Source organism: Chlorocebus sabaeus, chromosome 2, assembly GCF_047675955.1.
Source record: "Chlorocebus sabaeus isolate Y175 chromosome 2, mChlSab1.0.hap1, whole genome shotgun sequence".
Taxonomy (NCBI): domain Eukaryota; kingdom Metazoa; phylum Chordata; class Mammalia; order Primates; family Cercopithecidae; genus Chlorocebus; species Chlorocebus sabaeus.
Genome location: NC_132905.1, coordinates 99,941,371 through 99,967,044, shown reverse-complemented (window position 1 = coordinate 99,967,044; position 25,674 = coordinate 99,941,371). Strand labels below are relative to the sequence as shown.

Below are 25,674 nucleotides of genomic sequence, written 5' to 3'. Positions count from 1 at the left end.
GCCAGGGCCTCACACTGGCCTCTCGCCCACCACAGCCCTGGGGTCCAGGCTCCTCCAGGAACAAGCGCAGGCCCCCGGGCTCCCTGGAACCTCCCAGAAGGCAGCAGAGGGTCACGGGGGTCACCTGCAGGGGCGCAGGGAGTCCTCGTCACAACCGTATTCCAGCCAGGCTGGCCTGATGCTCCTGGGGGTCCTCAGCACACGCCCCTTCTCCCCAGCATGTGCTTCTTTCCGGGGGACCCACACTCTGGCTGAGCGGAGCCGTCCCCTCCAGGTCAACAGCACCGGGGTGGCTCTGCAGCGCCCCACTCCCCGCCTGCACAGGGACAGTGGCTCCAGTGCCCTTTGTGACTCGCTGGTTAATGAGAAGCCGGTGGGGAGGTGCTGCCGGTGAGCGAATAAAGGCCCCGTCCTTCCGTCTGCCCAGACAGGAGCATCAGGATCAAGGTGCTGGCCATGTCCCAGCTGGTGGAATGCGTCCCCAACTTTTCGGAGGGGAGGAACCAGGAGGTGAGGCCCCGAGGAGCTGGCCAAGCATCCAGGGCCCACGGGACAGCTTCAGTGGCTGAGGCCCAGGCCGTGGAGGAGGCGGCGGGCTTGGTGTGGGGGTCGTCTTCCCAGGATGGGCGAAGCCGCTGCCCGTGGGCCCCAAGGACATCCCGTGACTGGGGGCGCCTCGGGAGTGCCTGACCCAGGGGTGGGTGGAACACGACTGGTGCTTGTGGGGGCTGAGGCCTGGCTGTGGCTCAGGGGCCTTTTGGGTGCTTCTGGTCGGGGGTTGGGCCGATCTCTGGGCCTCAAAGAGCCTTGGTGCTCCCCCCCCGGGAATGGGGCTCCTGCCACCGACCGAAAGGGCTGCGTGAGGTCACACGGGGTGTGCCCAGTGTGGTCCCCACCACCGCCACTCCATCTCCACTGGAGTTAGCTTGCTGAGCTCCCACTCTGAAGCCACTATCCCCACTGGACCCAAAATGAAGTAGGCACAGAGGGTGCAGCAAGCCCCCAGGTCTGGCCTCTCGCCCCCCACAGCCCTGAGGTCCAGGCTCTTGTAGGAACAAACGCAGGCCCCAAGGGCCACCTGGAAGGCCCCCCCAGAGGGCAACACTGGGCCACAGGGGTCACCTGCAGGGGTGCAGGGAGGCCTCGTCACGCCAGGATTCCAGCCAGCATCAAGGCCCTGGGACAGGGCGAGATTTGGGGCTGAGCCCCTGCTCCCAGCCGTCCTGTCACCCAGAAGGTTCCAGGCCCCTCCCCTGCTCGGGAGTTGCAGGTCCTGGCCCCTTTGTGACCTGTGCCTGTGGTCACCTTCTTGGTTCCCCGGTCACGCCTCCAGCATCTGTCTGTTGGGGCAGAGCCTGTGAGTCTCTACTGGAGGCACCACCTGCAGCCCCTCGTGGGGACCATGCTTGGGCCTGAGGGACTGTGGCCTCTGTGAGGGTTTCTGGGCAGCCACTGTGTGCAGGCACTTTTAGTGGGAGCTCAGCTTGTCAGAGAGCCCCCAAAGGCCCCCATTTGGGTGTCTGGGCACAGCCACCTCCAAGCTCCTTTTCCTTCTTTCAAATGGGGAGACTGAGGTGTGGGGGCTGGGCCTGTGTCCCAGGTGATCGAGGCCATCTCTGGAGCCATTACACAGACCCCCGGCTGCGTGCTGCTGGATGTGGATGCAGGCCCCTCCACCAACCGCACCGTGTACACCTTCGTGGGGCCGCCGGACTGCGTGGTGGAGGGGGCCCTCAACGCCGCCCGGGCAGCCTCCCAGCTGATCGACATGAGCAGGCACCAAGGTGAGGGCTCCAGGCTCTCCTGCAGCCGCTGTGTGTTGGACTGTCAGGGCTGAGGCCTGTCCTGGTGTCCTGGGAGAGGGGGTAGACCCGGGGCCCAGGCTTGGAACGTGGGATCCAGTGGGGCTGACTCTGGCTCTCCTAGGAGGGCCCTGGAGTGGGGGGGGTCATGGCCCCCAGCCTGCCTGCAGGGCTGTGCTCTGGGGGACCCCCAGGTCGCCACGCTCCTGCAGCACCGGGCCACCTTCATGGCTGGGTGAGGGGAGGGGGCCAGGCCGGGGACCTGCCCACACGTCAGGGGGGCTGAGAGCCGGTCTTGGAGCAGGCACTGGTTGGGGAAGGGCTGCCCAGAAGCTGACATGTCAAAAGCCCACAAGCCAAACACCTCAGTGGGCGGGCAGGGCCAAAGGTGTGTGGACACACGGGCGCTGGCCAGGGTCTGGGCCGTGGGTCACTCATGAGAGGTCAGGGATTCAGTGATCCCAAGGGGTGGATGGATGAGAAGCTTATCTCAAAGTGACCAGCCCTGGGCGGGGGCAGCAAAGGCGGGGGAGGCTGGCATCCCCTGGGGTGGGCGCTGACCCACGGCTTGGTGTAGCCACAGTGAGGGACTCAGCTAGTAAGAAGAATGTTCTGGAAACGCAGTGTGGATTCTGGGCTTCAGGGGAGGGGGTTGGGGTGGTCAGAACCCAGCCTCGAGCGCCCACTCTTGGCCTGGTCAGGGCTTCCTGAGAGCTGAGCTTTGCAGGCCTTGGAAAGTTATTTATGTGTGTTAGGAGAGGGAGAGGTTTATCTCAGAGATGCCAGACCACCCACTCAGGCTGCTGCTGGTCCTGGGCTGAGCGGCCTCCCCACACTGCCTGAGAGGACGGTGCAGGGACATCCGTTGTCCCGGGAGGGACTGGTGCTACCGCTGGGGTGGGGCTGGGAGCCCCCAGGGCCGGTCTCCTCCCTGTGGTCAGTGTGAGCAGCTCGCTGGGTGTGTGGACTGGGGGGCTGCCCAGGCCGGAGAGGACAGAGGGTCCGAGAACCCCGTGGAGCTCCCACCCACTTCCACACCTGGCCTCCTGCCCAGCCTTGCCATCTCTCTGCAGGGGAGCACCCCCGCATGGGGGCCCTGGATGTCTGCCCCTTCATTCCCGTGAGGGGCGTCAGCATGGACGAGTGTGTGCTCTGTGCCCAGGCCTTTGGTCAGCGGCTGGCAGAGGAGCTGGACGTGCCAGGTGAGTGTGCCCCACCCTCCTTGTTCCACTCCCGTCTCATTGGTGCAGGTTACTGGCTCCTTATGTGTCCCGCAGTTCCCTGCCCTTGGCTGCTCCTGCAAGGGCAAAGTGTTACAGAAAGCCAATACGTAGAAGCACAGCTCCCTCAATACTGAAATCATCAATACAAAATCAACGCAGCCTCCCTCAATAACGAAATCAAGGCAGCCTCCCTCAATAACGAAATCAAGGCAGCCTCCCTCAATACTAAAATCAACAATACAAAATCAACACAGCCTCCCTCAATACCGAAATCATCCATCTGAGGCAGAGAACGGGCACTCCCTGGGAGAGGGTGCAGTGGGGGTCCATTCCCAGGTTTAGGCTTGAGGGAGCCCCTCCACCTGGGTCCTCCAGGAACTGAGTCCTGGACCCCCTGCCGGTCAAGGCCTGACCGCTGGGCTCTCCTGCAGTGTACCTGTATGGTGAGGCTGCCAGGACGGACAGTCGCCGGACCCTGCCGGCCATCCGGGCCGGGGAGTACGAGGCCCTCCCTAAGAAGGTGCCCCCACCCTGGGTGGTTGGGCCTGGGAAAGAGGTGGACCTGCCCCTTTGTCCTGGCTGGGGTGGCTGGGCTAGGCCCCTCCGTCCCGTAGGGGATGTCTCACCCCAGGGCAAACTTGCCCACAGCTCCAGCAGGCCGAGTGGGCGCCCGACTTTGGCCCCAGCTCCTTTGTCCCCAGCTGGGGGGCCACGGCCACGGGGGCGAGGAAGTTCCTCATCGCTTTCAACATCAACCTACTCAGCACGAAGGAACAAGCCCACCGCATCGCGCTCAACCTGCGGGAGCAGGGCCGCGGGAAGGACCAGGTGACCCCGTTCACCAACCCCGTGGAGCCCCACCCAGCCCCTCGGGAAAGGGTCAGAGGCCGAGAGCCTCAGCTGGGGCGGTCGTTGGTGGACGGGGCACCGGCCAGACAGGGTTTGGTCTCCCACCTGCAGACTGGCCCAGCCTCCGCGTCCACAGCGTGTGGGGACAGCGCAGGTCGGCAGGTCGGGGGTGGAGTGAAGCTGGGGAGCTCCGGCCTCATGGGGGTTTTCCATGGAAGAAGGCAGGGCTTCCCTTTGTTAATGTGGCAGTATTTCCATACTGCTGGGAAACAGCGACTTCCGGAATCCCAGGTGCCCTCAGGGCCCCCCCACATCCCTCCAGATGCCTTGGGAGCCCTGACACCCCTACAAACCTTCAGGTGCCCCCGGGCCTTTCCCTCCAAGTCTACATGGCAGTGGCTACCCGCTCTGAGCGTCACCCCTGCACAGATGGTACAGATACCTGGAGAAAGAGGTGGAGGGACCCCCTGCCCATCTGTTCCTCACTCAGAGACCCCAGTCCCACAGGCAGCAGAGGTGCTGGGGCCCAGCTTCCCGACCTGCAGACTCAGCACAAAAGCACAGGGGCCTCCAAGTCCTGCTTTAGGCCCCAGCCAAGGGCAGAGGCCAAAGTTCCCCCATGTGGACTCAGTCACCCCGAGGAGTGCGGGGCTGAGGGGATGGGGGAGCAGATGGGATGGGAGAATGGCATGGGGGTGCCTGGGGCCCCACCCCTCAGCATTCCCCCAACATCTAGGACGCAGCGTGGCTGGGAGGCAGGGCCTGGGCTGAGCGAGGGCCGGCCGGGGTGGGCGTCCGGTGTCTGACCCTTGGGGGCCTCCGTTTCCCTGTGGCAAGCGAGTCACTCTGGCCCTCCCTGGTCAGCTCAGTGGGGGTCAGAGGAGAACCACAGCACCCACCCAGGCACAGGCTCCTCCCTGTCCCGCTGGGGGACGCAAGCGCCAGGAGAGGCTGGCAGGGCCAGGCAGGATGAGCTTCCTAGCCCAGGCTGGGAAATGCTTTTCCTTTGCAGCCAGGACGTCTGAAGAAGGTTCAGGGCATCGGCTGGTACCTGGACGAGAAGAACCTGGCTCAGGTGTCCACCAATCTCCTGGACTTTGAGGTCACGGCGCTGCACACAGTCTACGAGGAGACCTGCCGAGAAGCACAGGTGAGCCCGGGAGCAGCCGCTGCTGCGGTGGGGGGTGCGCAGATCCGTCCCGTGGGCAGGGCAGGGGCCCCGCATCCTCCAGTCAGGGCCGTTCTCCAGCCAGCCCCCAGGTGGTGATGCTACCTGTGCCTCGGCAGGAGCTGAGCCTCCCGGTGGTGGGCTCACAGCTGGTGGGCCTGGTGCCCCTGAAGGCTCTGCTGGATGCGGCCGCCTTCTACTGCAAGAAGGAGAACCTATTCATCCTGGAGGAGGAGCAGCGGATCAGACTGGTGGGCCGGGCTGCCGAGGAAGGGTCGGACAGGGGCATGCGGGGAGGGTGGGGAGGCGGCGGAGCTCCATCCCCTGGGGCGCAGCTTCCCTCCCCCTCCTCCCCCTTCATTTTGTTGACTTGTGTTCAGAAGATGAGATTCACTTTTCATTTGGGAAACCTTATTGAGGTTTTTTTTGTGACCTATGATATACTCACTTGTGCAAATTCCATGGAGAGGACAGCCCCCTTTCTGCTGGGTCTTGCCTCCTGGGCCAGCTGTGCTCCCGTGGAGGGGCCTGTGCCTCCTCTCACCACCTCCATAGGGGCTCCCTGCACCCCTGGAACTGGCGGCTCACAGATGTGTGTGCCTCCAGCTATGGGACTTAAATCCCCGTCCACGGAGCGTCTCCTTCAGAAAGTGATTCCTTTGGTCTTGTGGACACCTGGACTTCAAGGCTCCTGGAGTCTGGGTTCCGGTGGGGCCCTAAGTCCTGCTGGGGTGTGGCAGTGTCTGCAGAGCCACTCTCCACCTTGGTCTGTCCTTTCACTAGAGGTCACTTTGTTTTAGGTGTGTTTTTCGAAATAAGCACAATGCACTTGACTGGATTTTTTGGAGAGGTTTTGTCTTTTGGTGTTGGTTTTTTACCATTTGTGTTTCTACTGATTTAGCTCTTGTGACTTGTGGATTCCATCCTTGTTTAGTCTCAGGCATATTTTCTTCTATTAGATCACTGACCCAGTTATTTAGTTCTCTAGCTGTAGGGACACTGATGCTGCAGCAGCTGTGATGTCTTCTCTGCCTCCGTCACTCCTTTCCTCTGGATTCACAGTGGTTTTCCGAAACCCAGCCTCTCAATCACTGGTACATTTGTAGCCTAGTCTATTGTATTCCCGGCTGTTAACAATTTTTTTTGTGACTTTAAATTTTGTATAATTTCTTACGGAGAAGATGGGGTGGCCCTCCACTCCTGCCTTCTGCCCATATTTTCCAAGTGCTTGCATTTTGCCCAATTTATTTGTGTATAATCATATTTTTTTCTGGACTATTTAAAGGTTAGGTTGAAGACATTGTGCTCTTTTACCCCTAATTTATTAAGATTGTGTTTCTTAAGAACAGGGGCATTCTCTTACATAACCACAGTGTAATTATCAAAATCGGGAAATTCAACACTGATACAATCCTAGTACCTAATAATCCTCAGGCCATAACCAAATTGCTTCAGTGTCCCAGTGATTCCCATCAGAGCAATTTCTCCTCCAATCCACGATCCAGCTCATGTAATAGAGCACTGAGCCCACCTTTCCTCCTTTCATCCCGAACTATTCCTGTCTTCCTTGCCCTTCACTGACCTTGACATAGTTTAAAAGGACAGACTTTTAAAAGCACCTCCGTGGGGACTAGTCTGATGTTGCTTGTGGCCAGATGTAGTTGTGCATTTTTATTTTAATTTAATTTCTTAATTTTTTTGAGACAGGGTCTTCCTCTGTCACCCGGCTGGAGTACAGTGGCACAGTCACAGCTCACTGCAGCCTCAAACTCCAGGGCTCAGGCGATCTTCCCACCTCGGCCTCCCAAAGTGCTGGGATTACAGGCAGCACCACTAGGTTGGCCTGGCTAATTTCGCACAGATGGGGTTTTGCTCTGTTGCCCAGGCTGGTCTCAAACTCCTGGACTCAAGCAATCCACTCACGTCAGCCTCCCAAAAGTGTTGGGACGACAGGTGTGCACCACCACGCCAAGCCAGTTACTCATTTTTGGCAGGAAAAGCATAGATGGTGTTGTTTCCTCCCCACGATGCACATTTTCTCAGGGTGCCGACGAGGTCCAGTCACTTGGCCAAGGCGGCTCCTTCCTCCTGGGCCCTTCGCTGCAATGTTACTGTTTTTCCCTTTTGCAATTAATACATTGTGGGGAGTACTTGAAGGTGTTTAAAGTATTGAGTAGGTAGAGAAATACCTGTTATCTACTGAAATTCCAGCGTTTTAGGAGCCAGTGACAGTGTTCTAACGTCATCCTGTCTCTCTAAGCAGCAGCTGTCACTTCTCCACATTTCCTTGTCTTCTTATGTGTGAGGCCCTCTGCTTTCCAGCATGGGGTTTTGTTGTCGTCATCTTTCTTCTTTCTTCTTTCTTCTCCTCCTCCTCCCTTCTCCTCCTCCCTTCTCCTCCTCCTCCTCCCTTCTCCTCCTCCTCCTCCCTTCTCCTCCTCCCTTCTCCTCCTCCCTTCTCCTCCTCCTGCCTTCTCCTCCTCCTGCCTTCTCCTCCTCCTCCTCCTCCTCCCTTCTCCTCCCTTCTCCTCCCTTCTCCTCCTCCCTTCTCCTCCTCCCTTCTCCTCCTCCCTTCTCCTCCTCCCTTCTCCTCCTCCCTTCTCCTCCTCCCTTCTCCTCCTCCTCCTTCCTCCTGCTCCTTCCTCCTCCTTCCTTCTCCCTCTTCTCCTTCCTTCTTCCTCTTTTCCTTCTTTCTTCTTCCTTCCTCCTCCTCCTTCTTTCTTCTTCCTTCATTCTTCTTCTTCCTTCTTCTTCTTCTTCCTCCTTTCTTCTTCCTTCTTTCTTCTTCGTTCTTCCTTCTTCTTTCTTCTTCCTTCTTTCTTCTTCCTTCTTCTTTCTTCTTCCTTCTTCTTCCTCCTCCTTCCTTCTTCCTCCTTCTTTCTTCTTTCTTCTTCCTTCTTCTTTCTTTTCCTTCTTCCTTCTTTCTTTTTTCTTCTTCTTCTTTCTTTCTCTTTCTTCCTTCTTTCTTCTTCCTCCTTCTTTCTTCTTCTTCTTCCTCCTTCTTTCTTCTTCTTCTTTCTTCTTCTTCCTTCTTCTTCTTTCTTCTTCTTCCTTCTTTCTTCTTCTTCCTTCTTCCTTCTTTCTTCTTCCTCCTTCTTTCTTCTTCCTTCTTCTTCCTTCTTCCTTCTTTCTTCTTCCTTTTCCCTTCTTCTTCTTCTTCTGAGTCGTCTTCTTCCTTCTTTTTCTTCTTCGTCTTCGTCTTCTTCATCTTCTTCCTCTTCTGAGTCTTCTTCTTCCTCTTCTGAGTCTTCTTCTGAGTCTTCTGAGTCGTCGTCGTCTTCTTCTGAGTCGTCTTCTTCTTCTTGTCTTCTTCTTCTTCTTCTTCTTCTTCTTCTTGTCTTCTTCTTCTTCTTGTCTTCTTCTTCTTCTTCTGAGTCGTCTTCTTCTTCTTCTGAGTCTTCTTCTTGTCTTCTTCTTCTTGTGAGTCTTCTTCTTCTGAGTCGTCTTCGTCTTCTGAGTCTTGCTGTCACCCAGGCTGGAGTGCAGTGGTGCAATCTTGGCTCATGGCAACCTCCGCCTCCCGGGTTGAAGCAATTCTCTGCCTCAGCCTCTGGGAGGGAGTAGCTGGGATTACAGGCGTGTGCCACTGCACCCGGCTAATTTTTGTATTTTCTTGTAGTAGAGATGGGGTTTCACCATCTTGGCCAGGCCGGTCTTGACCTCCTGACCTCGTGATCACCCACCTTGACCTCCCAAAGTGCTGGGATTACAGGCATGAGCCGCCGTGACCAGCCAGAGTTTTGTCTTCTTTACCCGAAGGACCCCATGCCTGTGACATGCATAGGTCTGGCTGTGCCGGTGGCTGCGTGCTGCCTCCTGGTGGTGAGGCTGCTTTGCTTTGTGCTGTGTGATTTTTGATTGCAAGTGCATGCTCTTTGGAATTGTATCTATGGTAGTTCTTGGTCACCTGGGTTCAAAGTTTTCACCTCCAAGGAGGCTTTGTGCTGGCGCTTGTGGACACTGCCTCAAAGGACTCCCGAAGCTGAGTTTTGGCTTGGAGCTCTGGAACCACACAAGAGTGAATTCGGTGTCGGGCGAGGCCTGTAGCCCTGTCAGGGTGGCGTATGGTTGTGGTTAGGAATTCACAGGAGATTTTTTTTTTTTTTTCCTACTTCACCCAAAGGGAACGCGGGAACTGGGAAGTACCTCAACTGTTCCCTCTGGCAGGTGGCTGTTTCTAATTCATCCTTGGGGATGTCACTTTCCAGGGATCTCAGTCCGACCCCACTCTGAAGGCCCAAGACCTCCCCCACTCTTGAGGGGCTGCCAGAGCAGGGCAGTTGCCCCCAGGGCGGACCCAGCTCCAGGCTGGCAGGCTGTTCCAGACTCACCTTTCTGGTCATGTCTGGTCTCCAATGATGTCCCTATCTACTAGCTTAGCCAGGCCTTTAAAACGCCCTGCATCTCCCTGGGGTTTTCTGCTGAAGGAGGCTTTGCCTTGCGGCTTGCTGGTTCTGTGGCCATGGGAAGGTGCTCTCCACCCCACCCGGCTGCTGTTCCTCTCTGTGGGGTGGCGGTCGCATAGCCAACGTGTTCTGAATGGGTTTTGCAGAGTGCATTCTAATCTTAAATGGGACTGTCACAACTTTATTTTGAATTTAGGTAAAATTCACTTTTCTGGCATACAAGTTTATGTGTGGGTGACTTAGGGCTGTTCCTCAGCTTTTAAGGACTTGTTAGATGTGAAGACTTGGTGAATTAAAATCTTGCCCGCCCCTGTCAGCGATGGGCAAGTGGTGCGGTGGGGGGGGGTTCGAGTGGTGTGGAGTGGGGCGAGTGGTGGGGGGACGGCGAGGGATGAGCAGCAGTTTGCTGTGGGGTCTCCAGGGGGCAACTCCTTTCTCTGGGCCTCGGTTTCCTTAAGGGCAACTCAGGGTGAGTGGCTGTTTCCAGAATCCCGTACAGAGTGCGTGCTGGGGCGGGGCCCACAGGGCTCCTGGTGGAGCAGAGGTGGGGGGTGCCAGCCACGCCCCTGCCCTGCTCCCCGCAAAAGCGCCCATGTGCTCGGGGCAGGGGGCGGCTGCCGCAAGGGTGGGACCCGCGGGTTCCGAGGCTTTCCTGGTGGTGGAGACGCGCCGAGGCCGTTTCCACTCCAAGCCGCTTTTGCAGGTGGTGAGTCGGCTGGGCCTGGACTCCCTGTGTCCCTTCAGCCCTAAGGAGCGGATCATCGAGTAAGCCTCTGCCCTCCCGCCCTCTTCTCACCCGTCCCGGGCTCTGCCTCCCCGGCCTTGCGGGGCGCTGGGGTCCCTGCGTGGAGACCCGGCTCACCCTCCCAGCGCCTCCCTTTGGGCACCTGCTCGGCCTGCGCCAAGTCGGGGCGTGGGGGGTGAGGGGGGCACAGAGACCCCGGCCGGGTCCCCGCTGGTTCTCTCCCGAGTGGTCGCCTCCCGTGGGTGCGGGTGGGCGTGGGGCCTGGGGCCGCCTGGGGAGGACTGCGCTGCCCCCACCAACCCCGGCCGGACCCGCTGAGCCGCGCCCACCCTGCAGGTACCTGGTCCCTGAGCGCGGGCCTGAGCGAGGCCTGGGCAGCAAGTCCCTGCGCGCCTTCGTGGGGGAGGTGGGTGCCCGCTCCGCGGCCCCCGGGGGCGGCTCGGTGGCGGCGGCAGCTGCAGCCATGGTGAGCTCGGGGGAGGGGAGGCGGGGGGGAGGGGAGGAGGGGGGGAGGGGAAGAGGGGGAGGGGAGGCGGGGGAGGGCGCGGTGGGGCAGCCCTGGCGGAGACGCGGGGGCCAAACGGGCGGGACCCCCAGGGCCCCTCGCTGTTCCTGGGGGCGGTCCCGGGCTGTCTGGGGTCCCTGCGACCCCCACATCCACCCCTCTCGCAGGGCGCGGCGCTGGGCTCCATGGCGGGCCTCATGACCTACGGGCGGCGCCAGTTCCAGCCCCTGGACGCGACGATGCGGCGCCTGATCCCGCCCTTCCGCGAGGCCTCGGCCAAGCTAACCGCACTGGTGGACGCCGACGCCGAGGCCTTCGCCGCCTACCTGGTGAGTGGCAGCCGCAGCAGGGCACCCCGGGCCCCTCCGACAGCGAACCCCCAGCTGGGGCCCCGGTGAGAAGCGGGTCAGCCTCCGGCTGGGGGAGGGGCTGGGGACCAGGAGTGGCCTGAGGGGGTCACCTCTGGCTGCTGTCTGGGCCTTGACCCCCAGCACCGCCTCCACTCGGCAAGTGCATGGTCCCAGCAGGGTTTGAGGGTTGGTATTTACCCCCCACCTCCCCCGGAAAAAGCCAGGCGTGGTAGGTGGTGCCTGTGGTCCCAGCTACTCTGGAGGCTTAGGTGGGGGGTGGCTTGAGGCCGGGAGTTGGGGCTGCAGTGAGCCGTGATTGCAGCACTGCACTCTAGCCTGGGCAACAGAATGAGACCCTGTCTCTAAAGTAAATATATACAAAACGCAAGGACAACTTTAAATTTAGAAACTTAAAATAAGATGAATAATTGAATAAAAACCAAGTAGAGAGAAAAATACATAAATGAAAATGTAATCAAGAGGCAGGAAAGAAACATATAAGACGTGTGGTTTAGAGAAACATGAGTGGGGACGGTGAGACTGCACCAGGCATCAGTGGTCACTCCAGCGTGTGGGGAGTGCCGGATTGGTTTATGCTCCTTTTGAGCAATGGGAAGGTAGATTTTTGAAAAATATAAGGAGATACCCTTACTTTGCACTAAATACATAAGTAATTTCCAGATGAAATAGAAAGCTGTGTTTCCCCATCACCAACACAACAAAGCCTCATGAGAAATCACAGAAAACAAAACTGACCAGGTGGGCAGGCCTCGGCCAGACACAGATGTGGCCACGTGAAGCACACGCTTGGCTGAGATCTGCCCAGGGAGACCGTGCACACCGCAAGGTCTGGCTGTGAGAGGGTGTTCGTAGTACGAGTCACAGCGTGGGGATGGCTGTCCCTGCTCCGCCTGCAACTGTTGCAGACCCTCATGCAGAGAACAGCCCAGGAGAGGGGCCACAGACCCTCGTGCAGAGAACAGCCCGGGAGAGGGGCCACAGACCCTCGTGCAGAGGACAGCCCGGGAGAGGGGCCACAGACCCTCGTGCAGAGGACAGCCCGGGAGAGGGGCTGCAGCCAGGAGGCCTGGTCCGGACAACGCCTCAGCCAGTCAGGGAGACCCTGGGCATTTCTGTTCCTCGATCGCCGCTGTTGGAAAGGTCATAGGATCCAGCTCTGGCCAGGGCCCAGGGAGCATTTTCTCCCAGCCGTGGCCGAGGGTAGGGGCCATCGATGATGACTTTCTGGTGGAGATTTGGCTGAATCTTCCAAGATGAAGGGAGCACATTCCCCACTGACCACCCTTCGGCTGGGGCTCTGGCCACAGCGGATGTGAGCAGGGCTTGGTGGGTCCCCGTGCTCCGTCTCACCCTAGGCGGTTGGTGTGTGGCCCCAGCCATGCTCGCCCACATGGGGTAGGTCTGAGGAGCCGAGTGCCTTTGGGTGATGCCACACGTGTGAGCACCTAGGAAAGGCCAGTGCCTGTGGCCAAGGCAGGGACTCGAGGGGCTTTGTGGTTTGCTCTTAGTCCTTCTGCACAGTCTGAGCCTCTTATGCCCAGGCTTGAGGGTGGTGCAGCTGCTTGTGTTGGAGACGCAGGCCAGAGCCACTCCTGCCTTATAGGTTCTAAGGGCTCAGGGGACCTCCTGGGCCCTCAGGCTCCTTATCTGAGAATAAGGGCCCTGAGGGAGCTACCTGCCCCTCCTCACGTCCCCGGGCTCCGACCATCTGCTGTGTGCCCCTGACCACGCCCCACCCCACTCCACCAGGCCTGATGCCAAGGGCTGTAAACCACTGACCTAGCAGAAGCTTGGTTCCCAGAGAACTTGTCCCTACCTGGGACACCGTCCTTGCTACGGCCCCTTGTGGGAGCTCAGAGGGCATGGCTGTTCCCCCAACGGTCCGTCACCCAGTGGTTCTGTCTCTCTCTGGCAGGAAGCAATGAGGCTGCCTAAGAACACACCTGAGGAAAAGGACAGGTGAGCCTGGAGGGCTAGCCGCACTGGGGGCCTCTCTGTCTGGGGAGTTGGCAGCCAGGATCCTGGGTACCTGGGCGCTGTGATGGGGCGTGGTCGGCCTGGGCGTGCTGGGTATCTGGGCGCCGTGATGGGGTGTGGTCGGCCTGGGCGTGCTGGGTACCTGGGCGCCGTGATGGGGTGTGGTCGGCCTGGGTGTGCTGGGTACCTGGGCGCTGTGATGGGGCGTGGTCGGCCTGGGCATGCTGGGTACCTGGGCGCTGTGATGGGGTGTGGTCGGCCTGGGTGTGCTGGGTACCTGGACGCTGTGATGGGGTGTGGTCGGCCTGGGCGTGCTGGGTACCTGGGCGCTGTGATGGGGTGTGGTTGGCCTGGGCATGCTGGGTACCTGGGCGCTGTGATGGGGCGTGGTTGGCCTGGGCGTGCTGGGTACCTGGGCGCCGTGACGGGGCGAGGTCAGCCTGGGTGTGCCAGGTGTTTGGGAGTGACTTCCCGTTCCCCGCTTCTGCGCCTGCTCAGCCCTGTTGGGGTGCAGTGTGACTACTGCCTGCCCGTGTGTGCCCCTGTGCCCAGGCTCTCCTCTTGCTCCTTCCAGGCGCACGGCAGCCCTGCAGGAGGGGCTGAGGCGGGCAGTCTTTGTGCCGCTGACGCTGGCGGAGACGGTGGCCTCGTTATGGCCGGCGCTGCAGGAACTGGCCCGGTGTGGGAACCTGGCCTGCCGGTCAGACCTCCAGGTAGGGGGTGCCTGGGGGACCCCAGGTCTGCTGCAGAGCAGGAAGCAGCTGTTGGGGCTCAGTGGCTGGAGAGCATGGTGGTTTGCTGGCTGAGCCAGGCGGGGAGATCTCACTTCACGGGCAGTTCCCGGGGCTTTGGCCTCCTCCAGCAGGGCCGGGGTATCCACTGCCTTCTAAGATCTCGCCCACGGTCGCACCACAGACAGGCAGAGACCCAAATGTGTCTGCAGAGCCCATCCTGACCACTGTATACACTGCTCCACCTCCCCCAGGGGCCCCTTTACCACCCACCCGCTTGTTTTAGAAAACACCTACGTCGGCCGGGCGCGGTGGCTCAAGCCTGTAATCCTAGCACTTTGGGAGGCCGAGACGGGCGGATCACGAGGTCAGGAGATCGAGACCATCCTGGCTAACATGGTGAAACCCCGTCTCTACTAAAAAATACAAAAAAAAAACTAGCCGGGCGCGGTGGCGGGCGCCTGTAGTCCCAGCTACTCGGGAGGCTGAGGCAGGAGAATGGCGTGAACCGGGAGGCGGAGCTTGCAGTGAGCTGAGATCGGGCCACTGCACTCCAGCCTGGGCGACAGAGCGAGACTCCGTCTCAAAAAAAAAAAAAAAAAAAAAGAAAACACCTACGTCAGGCCAGGCACAATGGCTCACACCTGTGGTCCCAGCACTTTGGGAGGCTGAGGCGGGAGGATCACTTGAGTAGAGGAGGTTGAGACCAGCCTGGGCAACATATGTGTGTACAATAGACAAGTATGAGCTGGGCGCGGTGGTGCCTGTGGTCGCAGTTACTTGGGAGGCTGAGGCAGGAGAATTGCTTGAGCACAGGAGGTCGAGGCTGCAGTGAGCTGTGATGACACCACTGCACTCCAGCCTTGGTGACAGAGCAAGACCCTGTGTCAACAACAACAAACAAAACACAAGAAAGCACGCAAGGCAGCTCCTGGAAGTAGACGCATCACACTGACGGGCCACAGCCAGGCAGAGGCTCCCGGACAAGGAACATCTATCTCATGGGCTCGGCACTTTCTGCAGCCGCCCTAAGACCTCATGGTCTTCGGGGTCTTTATAGGAAAGACACCAGTTTTCAGCGTCTGGTCCCACAGAAGTGTCCCCTCAATCCCTGGGAAGTGGCCCAGGGCAGTTAGTCTGAAGCTGCCTCCGGGGGCCCTCCAGGGGATGACTTTGCCTCTAGAACTGTGGTCCCGGCTCCTAGAGTGGCGGACAGCCTCCAGCGCAGCTGCTCGCGGGCCTCCTGTGGGGCTGAGCCCTGCTTGGATAAGAGGACGTTTCGTTTTCTAAGCTCAGCGGTGGTAGAAACCAGGAGCCGTGCTGAGCTTGTCGCCCCGGAGGCGGCTCCCTCTGTGGGGTGAGAGTGGGGGCTGCACTGGGCTCCTTGTAGTGAGGAGGAGTCCCTCAGGCAGAGACAGTCTGAGAAGTTTGCTCAGCCTTGATCCATGGAGGGGCTCCCTGGGGTCCTTGCAGGTGGCGGCCAAAGCCCTGGAGACGGGTGTGTTTGGCGCGTATTTCAACGTGCTCATCAACCTGAGGGACATCACAGACGAGGCATTTAAGGACCAGGTGAGCAGGAGGCAGGTGTGGTGCCCGGACCCCACATGGGGCCTGGATTCACAGCCTCAAGGTGATTGCGACTGTCCACGGGCAGCGGGAGGGGGAGCCTGCTGCCTAGCAAGCCAGGCTGAGACTGGAACTCCCGGGCCCTGTTCCCCGTGTGTCTGTCAGGTCCACCATCGCATCTCCAGCCTCCTGCAGGAAGCCAAGACCCAGGCTGCGCTGGTGCTGGACTGCCTGGAGACCCGGCAGGAGTGATGGTGCCGGAGGCCTCTCCGGGCTCTGCGGCCCCTCCCTCGCCCATCCCCAGAGGGCAGAGCTGTGACCTGGGTCGGGACACAGCTTGTTTGTGTGGGGCCCGGAGGATAGGTGGGTGGGCAGTGGGGCATCTCCCAGGAATGGAGGTGCTGGTAGGAACGGGAGACCCCTTAGTCCCATGTGACCTCCAGTAAAGTCTTAGCGCCAAACCTGTGTTGTGTGTTTGCGGTTTTGGGGGCAGGGCTGAGAGCTGAGCTGCGGGTCTTGGGGCAGGAGCAGGACACATGGTCAGTGGGCCACGGGAGCTGGGGTTGGAGGGAATGGGACCGCAGTGTGAGGAGACAGACCTCAGCACCAGGGTCCCCAGAAGCCTAGTGCAGCCCACAGTGGGCAGGGTCACAGGTACTCGGAGCACCTGGGGTTCAGTGCAGGTCCCTGGGCCGTGAGGCCCCTCATCTGAGGGAAAGGGGCCCTGGTTGTGCATGGGACAGAAACCCTGGGGACGGCAGGACTTTTGACGCTGGAAGGAGAGCCTCGCTTCCCAGGTGCAGCTGCCAGCGGGTCCGGACAGTCCCACGGAGCACGGTACTGGCCCCGTCCTCAGTTCCTGTCTACCCTTCAACCGGCAGCTCCCTGGGGGACTTTTCCTCCCTGCCTCAGCTCCCTGCCGGGCCAGCCTCCTGCCTCCAGAGAAGTTATTCGTTAAAAAATAATTTTAAAAATGACTATGCCCTCAAATTACTTCCAGATGGACTATTACATGTGATAGACAAAGTATGAATGTATTTGTTAGACAGCAATGCAGGGCATTAAAAAGATTACTATGTCCTTGAGTGAAGCAGAAAACTCAAATGCTTTATTGGAGAGATTTCCCATTCTGAAAATAGAACACACTTGTTCCTGGAAAAAGATGTTGTCACCCAAGACAAACGACAAGAATCCTACAGGGAGAAAAAACACCCAAGGTGTGTGTGGGCACAGGGTCACCATCACACCCAGCAGTTCCTACATGTCCGGCAGGCAGGGGGCGCCCGGGAGGGGAGACTGGGAGGGGACAGTGGTATTGGGCTGGTGAAGCGACATTGGTGAGGGGACATTGGTGAGGGGACATTGGTGAGGGGACATTGGTGAGGGGACAGTGGTGTTGGGATGGTGAGGAGACATTGGTGAGGGGATGTTGGTGAGGGAACATTGGTGAGGGGATATTGGTGTTGGGCTGGTGAAGGGACATTGGTGAGGGGACATTGGTGAGGGGACATTGGTGAGGGGACATTGGTGTGGGGGCATTAGTGTGGGGACATTTGTGAGGGTACATTTGTGAGGGGACATTGGTGAGGGGGCATTGGTGAGGGGGCATTGGTGAGGGGCATTGGTGTTGGGACGGTGAAGGGACTTTTTGTGTGGGGACATTGGTGTTGTGTTGGTGAGGGGGCATTGGTGAGGGACGCTGGTGGGTGATGCTGGTGTGGTATAATTGGTGAAGGGCCAGTGGTGAGGGGCAGTTGCTGGGTGGAGCTGTGGGGTGGAGCCTGTGGGTAGCTGGAAGTCCCTTCTAGTGGGACTGACGTTCCTGCCCTGCAGGGTCCAAGGCTGCACACACAGGAGCTGGCACCAAGGAGGGGAGCATCCTCTCCCTGCAGAGGCCCTGGGCGGCTCCTGTGGGCAGAGCTTGTGCACCTGCAGAGGCCTCTGCCTCCCTCCACCTGAGGGACCTGCGATGTTCACCTGGAGCACAGAGATCTGAGGGCTGACACTCAGGGCACAGGGGCTTAGAGAAACAGGCAGACCTTTTCTGCATCTGTTGCAGGCATTTGAAGAGATTTCTGTGGGATGGGAAGAGGAGGAGAGGAAGAGAAAATAACTGATGTCCTGTCCTGGAGCTGCAGGCTGTGTGGTCAGATGATGGAGAGGTGGAGTTTGAAGAAAAGAGTGAGTCTTCTCAAAGAACAACAAAGTTTCAGGCTATCCGGAGTGAACTGCATTCCCCCAGTTTCACATCTTGACTCCTAACCCTAATCCTAATCCTAAACCCTAACCCTAAACCCTAACCCTAACCCTAACCCCAGACCTCTGGATGTGACCTTGTTTGGAAATGGGGTCCTTGCAGATTCAGTGAGCTCAGGTGAGATCATCCCAGAGCAGGCTGAGCCTGGTCCAGTGTGACTCGGGTGAGCTCATACTAGAATGGGCTGAGCCTTGGTCCAGTGTGACTTGGGTGAGCTTATCTTAGAACAGGCTGAGTCCCGGTCCACTGTGACTCAAGTGAGGTCATCTTAGAGCAGGCTGAGCCATGGGTCCAGTGTGACTCGGGTGAGCTCGTCTTGGAAAAGGCTGAGCCCTGGTCCAGTGTGACTCAGGTGAGCTCATCCTGTAATAGACTGAGCCTTGGTCCAGTGTGACTCGAGTGAGCTCATACTAGAATAGGCTGAGCCTGCTCCAGTGTGACTCGAGTGCAACTCATCTTAGAACAGGCTGAGCCCTGGTCCAGTGTGACTCAGGTGAGCTCATCCTAGAATAGGATGAGCCTGCTCCAGTGTGACTCGGGTGAACTCATCTTAGAACAGGCTGAGCCCTGGTCCAGTGTGACTCAGGTGAGCTCATCCTAGAATAGGCTGAGCCTGCTCCAGTGTGACTCGGGTGAGCTTATCGTAGAAGAGGCTGAGCCCTGGTCCAGTGGGACTCAGGTGAGCTCATCCTAGAATAGGCTGAGCCTGGTCCAGTGTGACTCAGGTGAGCTCATCCTAGAATAGGCTGAGCCTGCTCCAGTGTGACTCGGGTGAGCTTATCGTAGAAGAGGCTGAGCCCTGGTCCAGTGGGACTCAGGTGAGCTCATCCTAGAATAGGCTGAGCCTGGTCCAGTGTGACTCAGGTGAGCTCATCCTAGAATAGGCTGAGCCTGGTGCAGTGTGACTCAGGTGAGCTCATCCTAGAATAGGCTGAGCCTGCTCCAGTGTGACTCGGGTGAACTCATCTTAGAACAGGCTGAGCCCTGGTCCAGTTTGACTCAGGTAAGCTCATCCTAGAATAGACTGAGCCTGCTCCAGTGTGACTTGGGTGAGCTTATCCTAGAACAGGCTGAGCCCTGGTCCAGTGTGACTCGGGTGAGCTCATCTTAGTACAGGCTGAGCCCTGGTCCAGTGTGACTCAAGTGAGCTTATCCTAGAATAGGCTGAGCGTGCTCCAGTGTGACTCAGGTGAGCTCATCCTAGAATAGGCTGAGCCTGGTCCAGTGTGACTCAGGTGAGCTTATCCTAGAATAGGCTGAGCCTGCTCCAATGTGACTCGGGTGAACTCATCTTAGAACAGGCTGAGCCCTGGTCCAGTGTGACTCAGGTGAGCTCATCCTAGAATAGGCTGAGCTGCTCCAGTGTGACTCGGGTGAGCTTATTGTAGAAGAGGCTGAGCCCTGGTCCAGTGTGACTCAGGTGAGCTCATCCTAGAATAGGCTGAGCCTGCTCCGGTGTGACTCGGGTGAATTCATCTTAGAACAGTCTGAGCCCTGGTCCAGTTTGACTCAGGTAAGCTCATCCTAGAATAGACTGAGCCTGCTCCAGTGTGACTCGGGTGAGTTTATCCTAGAACAGGCTGAGCCCTGGTCCTGTGTGACTCGGGTGAGCTCATCTTAGAACAGGCTGAGCCCTGGTCCAGTGTGACTCGGGTGAGCTCATCTTAGAATAGGCTGAGCCTGCTCCAGTGTGACTTAGGTGAACTCATCTTAGAATAGGCTGAGCCCTAGTCCAGTGTGACTAAGGTGAGCTCATCCTAGAATAGGCTGAGCCTGCTCTAGTGTGACTCGGGTGAACTCATCTTAGAACAGGCTGAGCCCTGGTCCAGTGTGACTCAGGTAAGCTCATCCTAGAATAGGCTGAGCCCTAGTCCAGTGTGACTAAGGTGAGCTCATTCTAAAATAGGCTGAGCCTGCTACAGTGTGACTCAGGTGAGCTCATCCTAGAATAGGCTGAGCCTGCTCCAGTGTGACTCGGGTGAACTCATCTTAGAACAGGCTGAGCCCTGGTCCAGTGTGACTCAGGTGAGCTCATCCTAGAATAGGCTGAGCCCTAGTCCAGTGTGACTAAGGTGAGCTCATCCTAGAATAGGCTGAGCCTGCTACAGTGTGACTCGGGTGAACTCGTCTTAGAACAGGCTGAGCCCTGGTCCAGTGTGACTCAGGTGAGCTTATCCTAGAATAGGCTGAGCCTGCTCCAGTGTGACTCGGGTGAACTCATCTTAGAATAGGCTGAGCTCTAGTCCAGTGTGACTCAGGTGAGCTCACCTTAGAGCAGGCTGAGCCCTAGTCCAGTGTGGTGACTTGTGTCATTATCCAGGAGCTCAGGAACCCTGGGATGCTGGGGAGAGGCTGGGGCAGACCCCTCTCTAGGCCTCCAGAGGGAGCCTGGCCTGGCAGACACCTCCAGAGCTGTGGCTGATAATGGTAGTTGTTCAAGCTGTCTGTGGTGCCCCGTGATGGCCACCAAGCCCACTCCTGCCAGGCCAGCGTCTGCCCATGGAGCCTGTGGTTCACCATGGGGCTCCCAAGCTAAGCCTGAAGGACCCTGGGGGTCTGAACAGCAAAAACTCACCGAGATTGCCCCAATGAACAAAACAAGCTCAGAACCTGCTGTCTCTCCCCATCTAGTGTCAATCATGCAATCATGCGTCCACCCACAGAAGACCCTCACAGCCATGGTGACACTTCTTAGAGCACTTTGGACCTGGCTGGGGCTGGAGGGAGAGTTTGCTGATCAAGCCTGTGGGGTCTGCACAGGTGGGGTCAACCAGTGCCTGCAGGTGATGTCCTAGGAGGGCAGGGCTGGGCCAGGGGGAGCCATTGATCCTGGTGGGCAAGTGACAGCTGCAGTGTTTTCCTCCTGACCACAAGACAGCGTTGGGGTCTCTCTTGAGCACAGATGCTGGCAAGCGGGCACGCAGTGGGTTCAAAGCCTTTATTGGGTCAGGGCTTGCTCCCGAGCTCAGGGGCCAGGCAGGTCAGGAGTCTGGGAGGGCTGCAGGGGGAGGGAGGCCAGGCAGCCTACCGAGGGCCTGGGGAGACCTGGGGCTGGGTGGGGTCCGGGGCTACGGGGACCCCGTGGGAGGAGCTGGAGGGGTGCGGGCCCGGGGCGTCCTCCGAGTGAGCAGCGGTGCTGGCCGTGCGGGACCCGGGCCCGCTTAGCACCATGGACGGGGTGGGCTCACGACCCTCGACTGCGGGGCCAGGTTGCGGTGCTAGCAGATCCAGCGGATGAAGCGGTCAAAGAAGCCGGGTTGCGCCAGGCTGTCATAGTCCTTCTCGCGGAACACGGCGGCGCGGTCGCCCAGGCTGAGCGTGGTGAGGACATCCATGTCCACGTCGCCACCCACGGCCACCACGGTGGGCACTACGTTCTGCTTGCGCATGGAGTGCGCAGACTCGTGCAGGCTGTCGTTGCCCGTGACGCCGTCGGTGAGGAACACGAAGGACAGCTCTGCGTTCCTCCGGGCCCCACCACGCGCATTGCGCACGACGGCGTTGATGGCGTGCACCACGCCTGCGCCCACGTGCGAGAAGGAGTTCAGGTATTGTGCGGCCTCCAGCGCCTCGTGGATGGCCGTGAGGTTGTGGCTCAGTGGGAAGGCCACCTGCTGCTCGCCGGGGCCGCCGAACTGCAGCAGTGCCACGCGCGCGTTGAGGGGGTCGTCGTCCCGCCGGGCCAGCGTCAGCCGCCGTGCCACCTGCTCCACGAAGTGCCGGGCCTTGTGGAAGTTCTGCTCACCCAGCCGCTCAGAGCCGTCCAGTAGGAAGACGATGTCCACCGGCCGCTGTGTGCACTGTGCCACGGACAGCTCTGCGGGGAGACGCGGGTGCGGGCTGGGCGGAGGGGAGGCTGGCAGGACTGAGCAGGCACCAGCCCCGCACCTGCACCCCTCCACTTGCACCCCACTTGCTGACCCCACAGACCGCTGGGCTCTGCGGGGGCATTTCTGCAGGGCAGCCCTGGGTATGGGTCCTCAGCCCCTTTGAAGCGGTACTGGCGGGAGCCACTGTCTCCTCTGCTGGTGCTCCCAAGCCTGAGACCCTGAGGCAGGCCCCAGGCCCTGTCTGCCTGCTGAGTGCCATCCCCACCTGGGCTGCCCTCCTGGTGACGGCCTGTATCTGCATCTTTTTGTGGCTCAAGCATTTGCTGTCCACAAAAAGGCTGCTGTCTGTGTGGTGTGGGAGGGACTTCAGGAGGACCCCGGCCCTGACACCCCCAGCCTGACCCCTCACTGGCTGGGTCCCAGAGCTGCTCAGAACCCAACAGCTGGCTGGGCCACGTCCCTCCCAGAAAGACCAGGAGCCCCTGACCCTTCTGATTGGCCATGGTGGGGGGCAGTGGGTACAGGGGCAGCCAGACCTTCTGCGGCCGCCCAGGTGGGCTCTGCCCTGACTCCTGTTACCAAGAGGGGCCCCCACCTGCCTGGGTGGTCACCAGCCCTGGGCAGCTTGGGGGCCTGGCTACAGCCCAGGCCGCCCACCACACATGTGGGTGTCACGTGGGGTCAGAGACCACAGGACGGGACATGGACAGTCCACATGCTTGGACCCGGCCCTACGGTCTTGCCAGGACCTCAGCTCCTGGGACAGAGGAGGGACACAGTCAGTTTCCCCAAGGGTGTCTGCTCCTTGCTCCACCCCCTGGACGTTGTCACAGCTGGTACATGAACCCCCAGGAATCCCTCGGGAGCACGGTCCTGACGCCAGGAATGCACACGGAGGACACTGACCCGAAACTCAGCTTCCGGGGGCCCTGGAGGTGCAAAGGTCCAGCCCCGCAGGCAGTGAGCACAGCCCGGAACACAGCAGTGTGACCTCATACTGCACTGCAGCCTTTTTAGAGCGCTTGAGCCACGGACCTCGTCTGAGCACACGCGAGCTGGCAGACGGGGTTCCCTCAGTGAGCTTATGAGTGACGCAGCTTATTCAGTGATAGAAAGGGCAGCCTCCACATTAAGGCCACACCCAGGAACCGGCTTAAATGTCCAGAAACTTCTCAGGTACCACTGGGCTTCCCAAACCCCCTCCAAACTAATATTGTCACGCTGTCGGCACACACACGGAGACAGACACGCAGGGGAAGCTGGTGTTGGGGGTCCCTCTCCATGTATCAGTGTCTGTGGGACCTCGAGGAGACGGGGAAGCCGTGGGGGCCGGCCAGGCACAGGGAGGCTGAGGCTGTCAGGATGTCTGTGGACTCTGCTCTCCTCCTCCTGTGGGGGATCCTTCATCCCCACAGTGGGAAGCCCAGCCTGGCCTGCCCTGTGCAGCAGGTGTGGGGACGAGAACCTGGCCCCATGAGAAATGGTCACAGCCCTGCCCAGCAGGAGCCCAGCCTGGATGAAGCCTCAGAACGTCGGGTTCTGAGCTCGATGTGGGGGCTGTGTGCTATGGATGGTGACCCCTGCTGCTCCCCAACATTGTGGCCCCCAGGGTTCTCTGCTCAGTCCCTCGAGGACAGCAGAGGTTGTGCCTGGTGGATGCTTCCCTGACTGCTTCTGGGGATCCAGAGGATGGGCTGGAAGGGTGCAGACACCCCGGGACCAGAGCTGTTGGCAGGCAGCTGTGTCCATTTGCCCCAATGGGCATGACACTGGCCCAGATAGGTCATAGTGCCAGGACCACCAGGTTCCCCGAGGACTATCTGCTGCCCAACCCAAAGCCTTCACCCACCACAAGGTGGGCCATGAGCGCCCACAAGTCACCATGCACGAGATTAGTGCCCACACCCAGCAAGGCTTAGCAGCCTCGGGGCCTGTTTCTGAGGCTCCACTGGAACCTGGTAGGGGAGACATTCTCCAGCGCGTGGGCTGTACCCTCCCTCAGCCCCATCCTAGATGCACAGCAGCCCAGCTGGGCCACTAAGTAAGGGCCTCCAAAGACTTCCACGCCCCAGCACGGGAGCCTGCAAGGGTGACCTGATGGGGCAAAGAAGGACTCTGCAGACGGGACTGAGTTAAGGGTCTTGTGAGGAGGTCATTCTGGACTTCAGGTGGGCCTTAAGTTCAATGACTGGTGTCCCTATAAAGAGAGTGGCCACAGGAAGATGGAGGAGAGAGCGGAAGATGCAGCCACAGCAAGGGACACGGCGGCCACCAGGGTGGGAAGAGGCCGGAAGCTGCCCCGGAGCCCCTGGAGGGACTGTGGCCCCGCTGACCCCGATCCCAGACCTCTGGCCTCCACTGAGAGCCAGCCTGCGGGGGCAGCCCTGGGAAGTGAGCGTGGCAGGGAGGGGCTGGCCCGGCTGGGCGGGCGCCCCGGTTTCAGCAGAGGGCCAACGCGGTCTCAGGGTCGCCCACGATGTCCCTGTGAACCAGCTTAAAGGTGTCAATGAACAGCTCCATCCAGTCCTGCCGCTCTACCCCGGTGGCGAACTTGGCCCGCTCGGCGGTGTAGACCAGCACGGCCACCAGCTGGGAGTAGGCGGCCGGGTCCTGCGTGAGCTCCGTGGCGTTTAGCAACTGTTGGATCAGGGGGATGGTCCTGGGGAAGGTGGCGTCCGGCCCCTCTTCCGTGCGGAGGAAGGTGACCGGGGACTCGCCACCAGGCCACGGTGCATCTGCAAGGGAGCGTCCAGAGAAGACTTTAAGGCCTGTGGCGGGCGTGGGCCTAAAGCTCCTCCTCGGGCGGCCGCTCGGGGAGGCCAGAGTGAAGAGCGGCACTTGGGCCGGCACGTCGGTGGAGGTGCAAGTGGGGTGGCGTGTGGCTCGGCCTTGGCAGGGGCGTGGGGGCGGTGAGCACGGGGAGCTGGCAGGGAGCTAGGAGAGGAGACCCACACGGCAGCACCTTTGGGGGACACCACGGACCCCGAGAAAACCTTTCAGCACAAAACAGCTCCGTCCAAACCTGCGTCAGAGACGTGCCGAACTCCAGCAGGGCTTCCAGTGCCGCAGGCCCCGCTGCCAGGAAGACCCCAGCCACCCTTCAAGAGCCTGCCTAAGAAAGCTTGCGGTGGCAAACTCTTCCTCGGCCTCTCTGGGATGTGTCCTCTACACCCAGAACTGTCTTCCCCTGAGCAGACCTGGCCTCTGCCTTTTCTTTCCACCGAGTGGAGCTCAGGTTACGCCGCGGCCCCCATGCAGCTCTTATCGCTGAGTGGGCTCTGCCCTGGCTGCCTTCAGCTGCGTCCGGTTTGTTTCTCCAGCACCCTCTGGTCCCCACGCAACTGAGACCTCCACAGGCCTGGTGCAGGCCCAGGGTGGCTGGGCTTGACGGTGGACAGGGCTGTCTGGAGAAGGCCAGGGCCAGGCCACAGCCAGTGGCGTCCACCCAGTGCCCAGGAGAGCCGAGGAGGATGCCTGGCCGTGCGGGCTGGTGAAAGCTGATTTAACACTGTCCCTGCTGTATCTCCTGGAGCCACAAGGTCGAGTTCACTTTGAAATTGCAAACAGCTTGAAAGGAGGATGAGCTCTGAGTGTGGCGGATGGGGTGTCAGGGAGCCGAGAGGAGAGGAGGGGTTCTGGGGGGCTGTTCCCAGTCACTGTCAGGTCCTAGAGGCCTCAGAGGAGGCCAGAGCTTCAAGGGCCCCGTGTCCTCCCTGGCTGCCCTCCCTGTGGTGCTCTGGTGGCCTGAGTGACCCACTCCCAGGAGGGAGAAGTGGCTCACCCCATGTCACCATCTTGGCCCTACGAGGCCCACATCACCCTGAAGCCAGAACCAGAGACATCGTAAGAAAGGAAAAGTGCAGGCTAGTATCCCTGATGAGCACAAACCCTCAGGCAGGCACCAGCAAATCAGGGCCCACACGCATAAACAGCCACACACCACGGCCAGGGGGTTCATCCCAAGCGTGCAAGGCTGGCTCAGCATCGGAAATTCAATGAGGCTCAACGTGCTCACTCCCAATCACAATGGCAGGCTAAAGAGGAAGGTCATGTGACATCCACAGACGCAGAGAAAGGCCCTGACAAGACGCAGCGCCCACTCACGAGAGAACCCGGGGTGGAGGGGAGGCCGCAGCGCCCACTCACGAGAGAACCCGCGGTGGAGGGGAGGCCGCAGCGCCCACTCACGAGAGAACCCGGGGTGGAGGCCGCAGCACCCACTCACACTGGACCCCGGGGTGGAG

At 59.7% G+C, this 25,674-nt stretch overlaps 2 protein-coding genes across 4 annotated transcripts in view; one reads left to right on the top strand and one right to left on the bottom strand.

Moving 5' to 3' along the window:
* Nucleotides 1-382: 382 nt before the first annotated feature.
* FTCD (formimidoyltransferase cyclodeaminase) lies at nucleotides 383-15,843 on the top strand. Of its 2 annotated transcripts, none has more exons than XM_037984963.2 (14): nucleotides 383-510; nucleotides 1,601-1,784; nucleotides 2,876-3,004; nucleotides 3,457-3,545; nucleotides 3,674-3,853; nucleotides 4,887-5,024; nucleotides 5,162-5,293; nucleotides 10,152-10,213; nucleotides 10,530-10,659; nucleotides 10,866-11,027; nucleotides 12,985-13,028; nucleotides 13,621-13,759; nucleotides 15,251-15,346; nucleotides 15,529-15,843. In XM_037984963.2, the coding sequence occupies exons 1-14, from the start codon at nucleotides 457-459 to the stop codon at nucleotides 15,787-15,789; spliced, it is 1,800 nt and encodes a 599-aa protein (XP_037840891.2). In that variant the 5' UTR covers nucleotides 383-456; the 3' UTR covers nucleotides 15,790-15,843. The 2 variants fall into 2 exon arrangements, with proteins under 2 accessions (XP_037840891.2, XP_007968893.3); XM_007970702.3 differs by having other exon boundaries at nucleotides 387-510; nucleotides 15,509-15,804.
* A 4,680-nt stretch (nucleotides 15,844-20,523) lies between these two features.
* Nucleotides 20,524-25,674, bottom strand: part of COL6A2 (collagen type VI alpha 2 chain) — a 34,356-nt gene continuing 29,205 nt past the window's right edge. The window contains exon 28 of one of the 2 annotated variants that reach the window (XM_007970689.3): nucleotides 20,524-21,417. In XM_007970689.3, the coding sequence (XP_007968880.1) occupies nucleotides 20,819-21,417 (599 nt within the window). In that variant the 3' untranslated portion in view covers nucleotides 20,524-20,818. Of the gene's footprint in view, nucleotides 21,418-23,558; nucleotides 24,166-25,674 lie in introns of those variants that run through there. The other variant, XM_007970695.3, reaches the window with a different exon arrangement.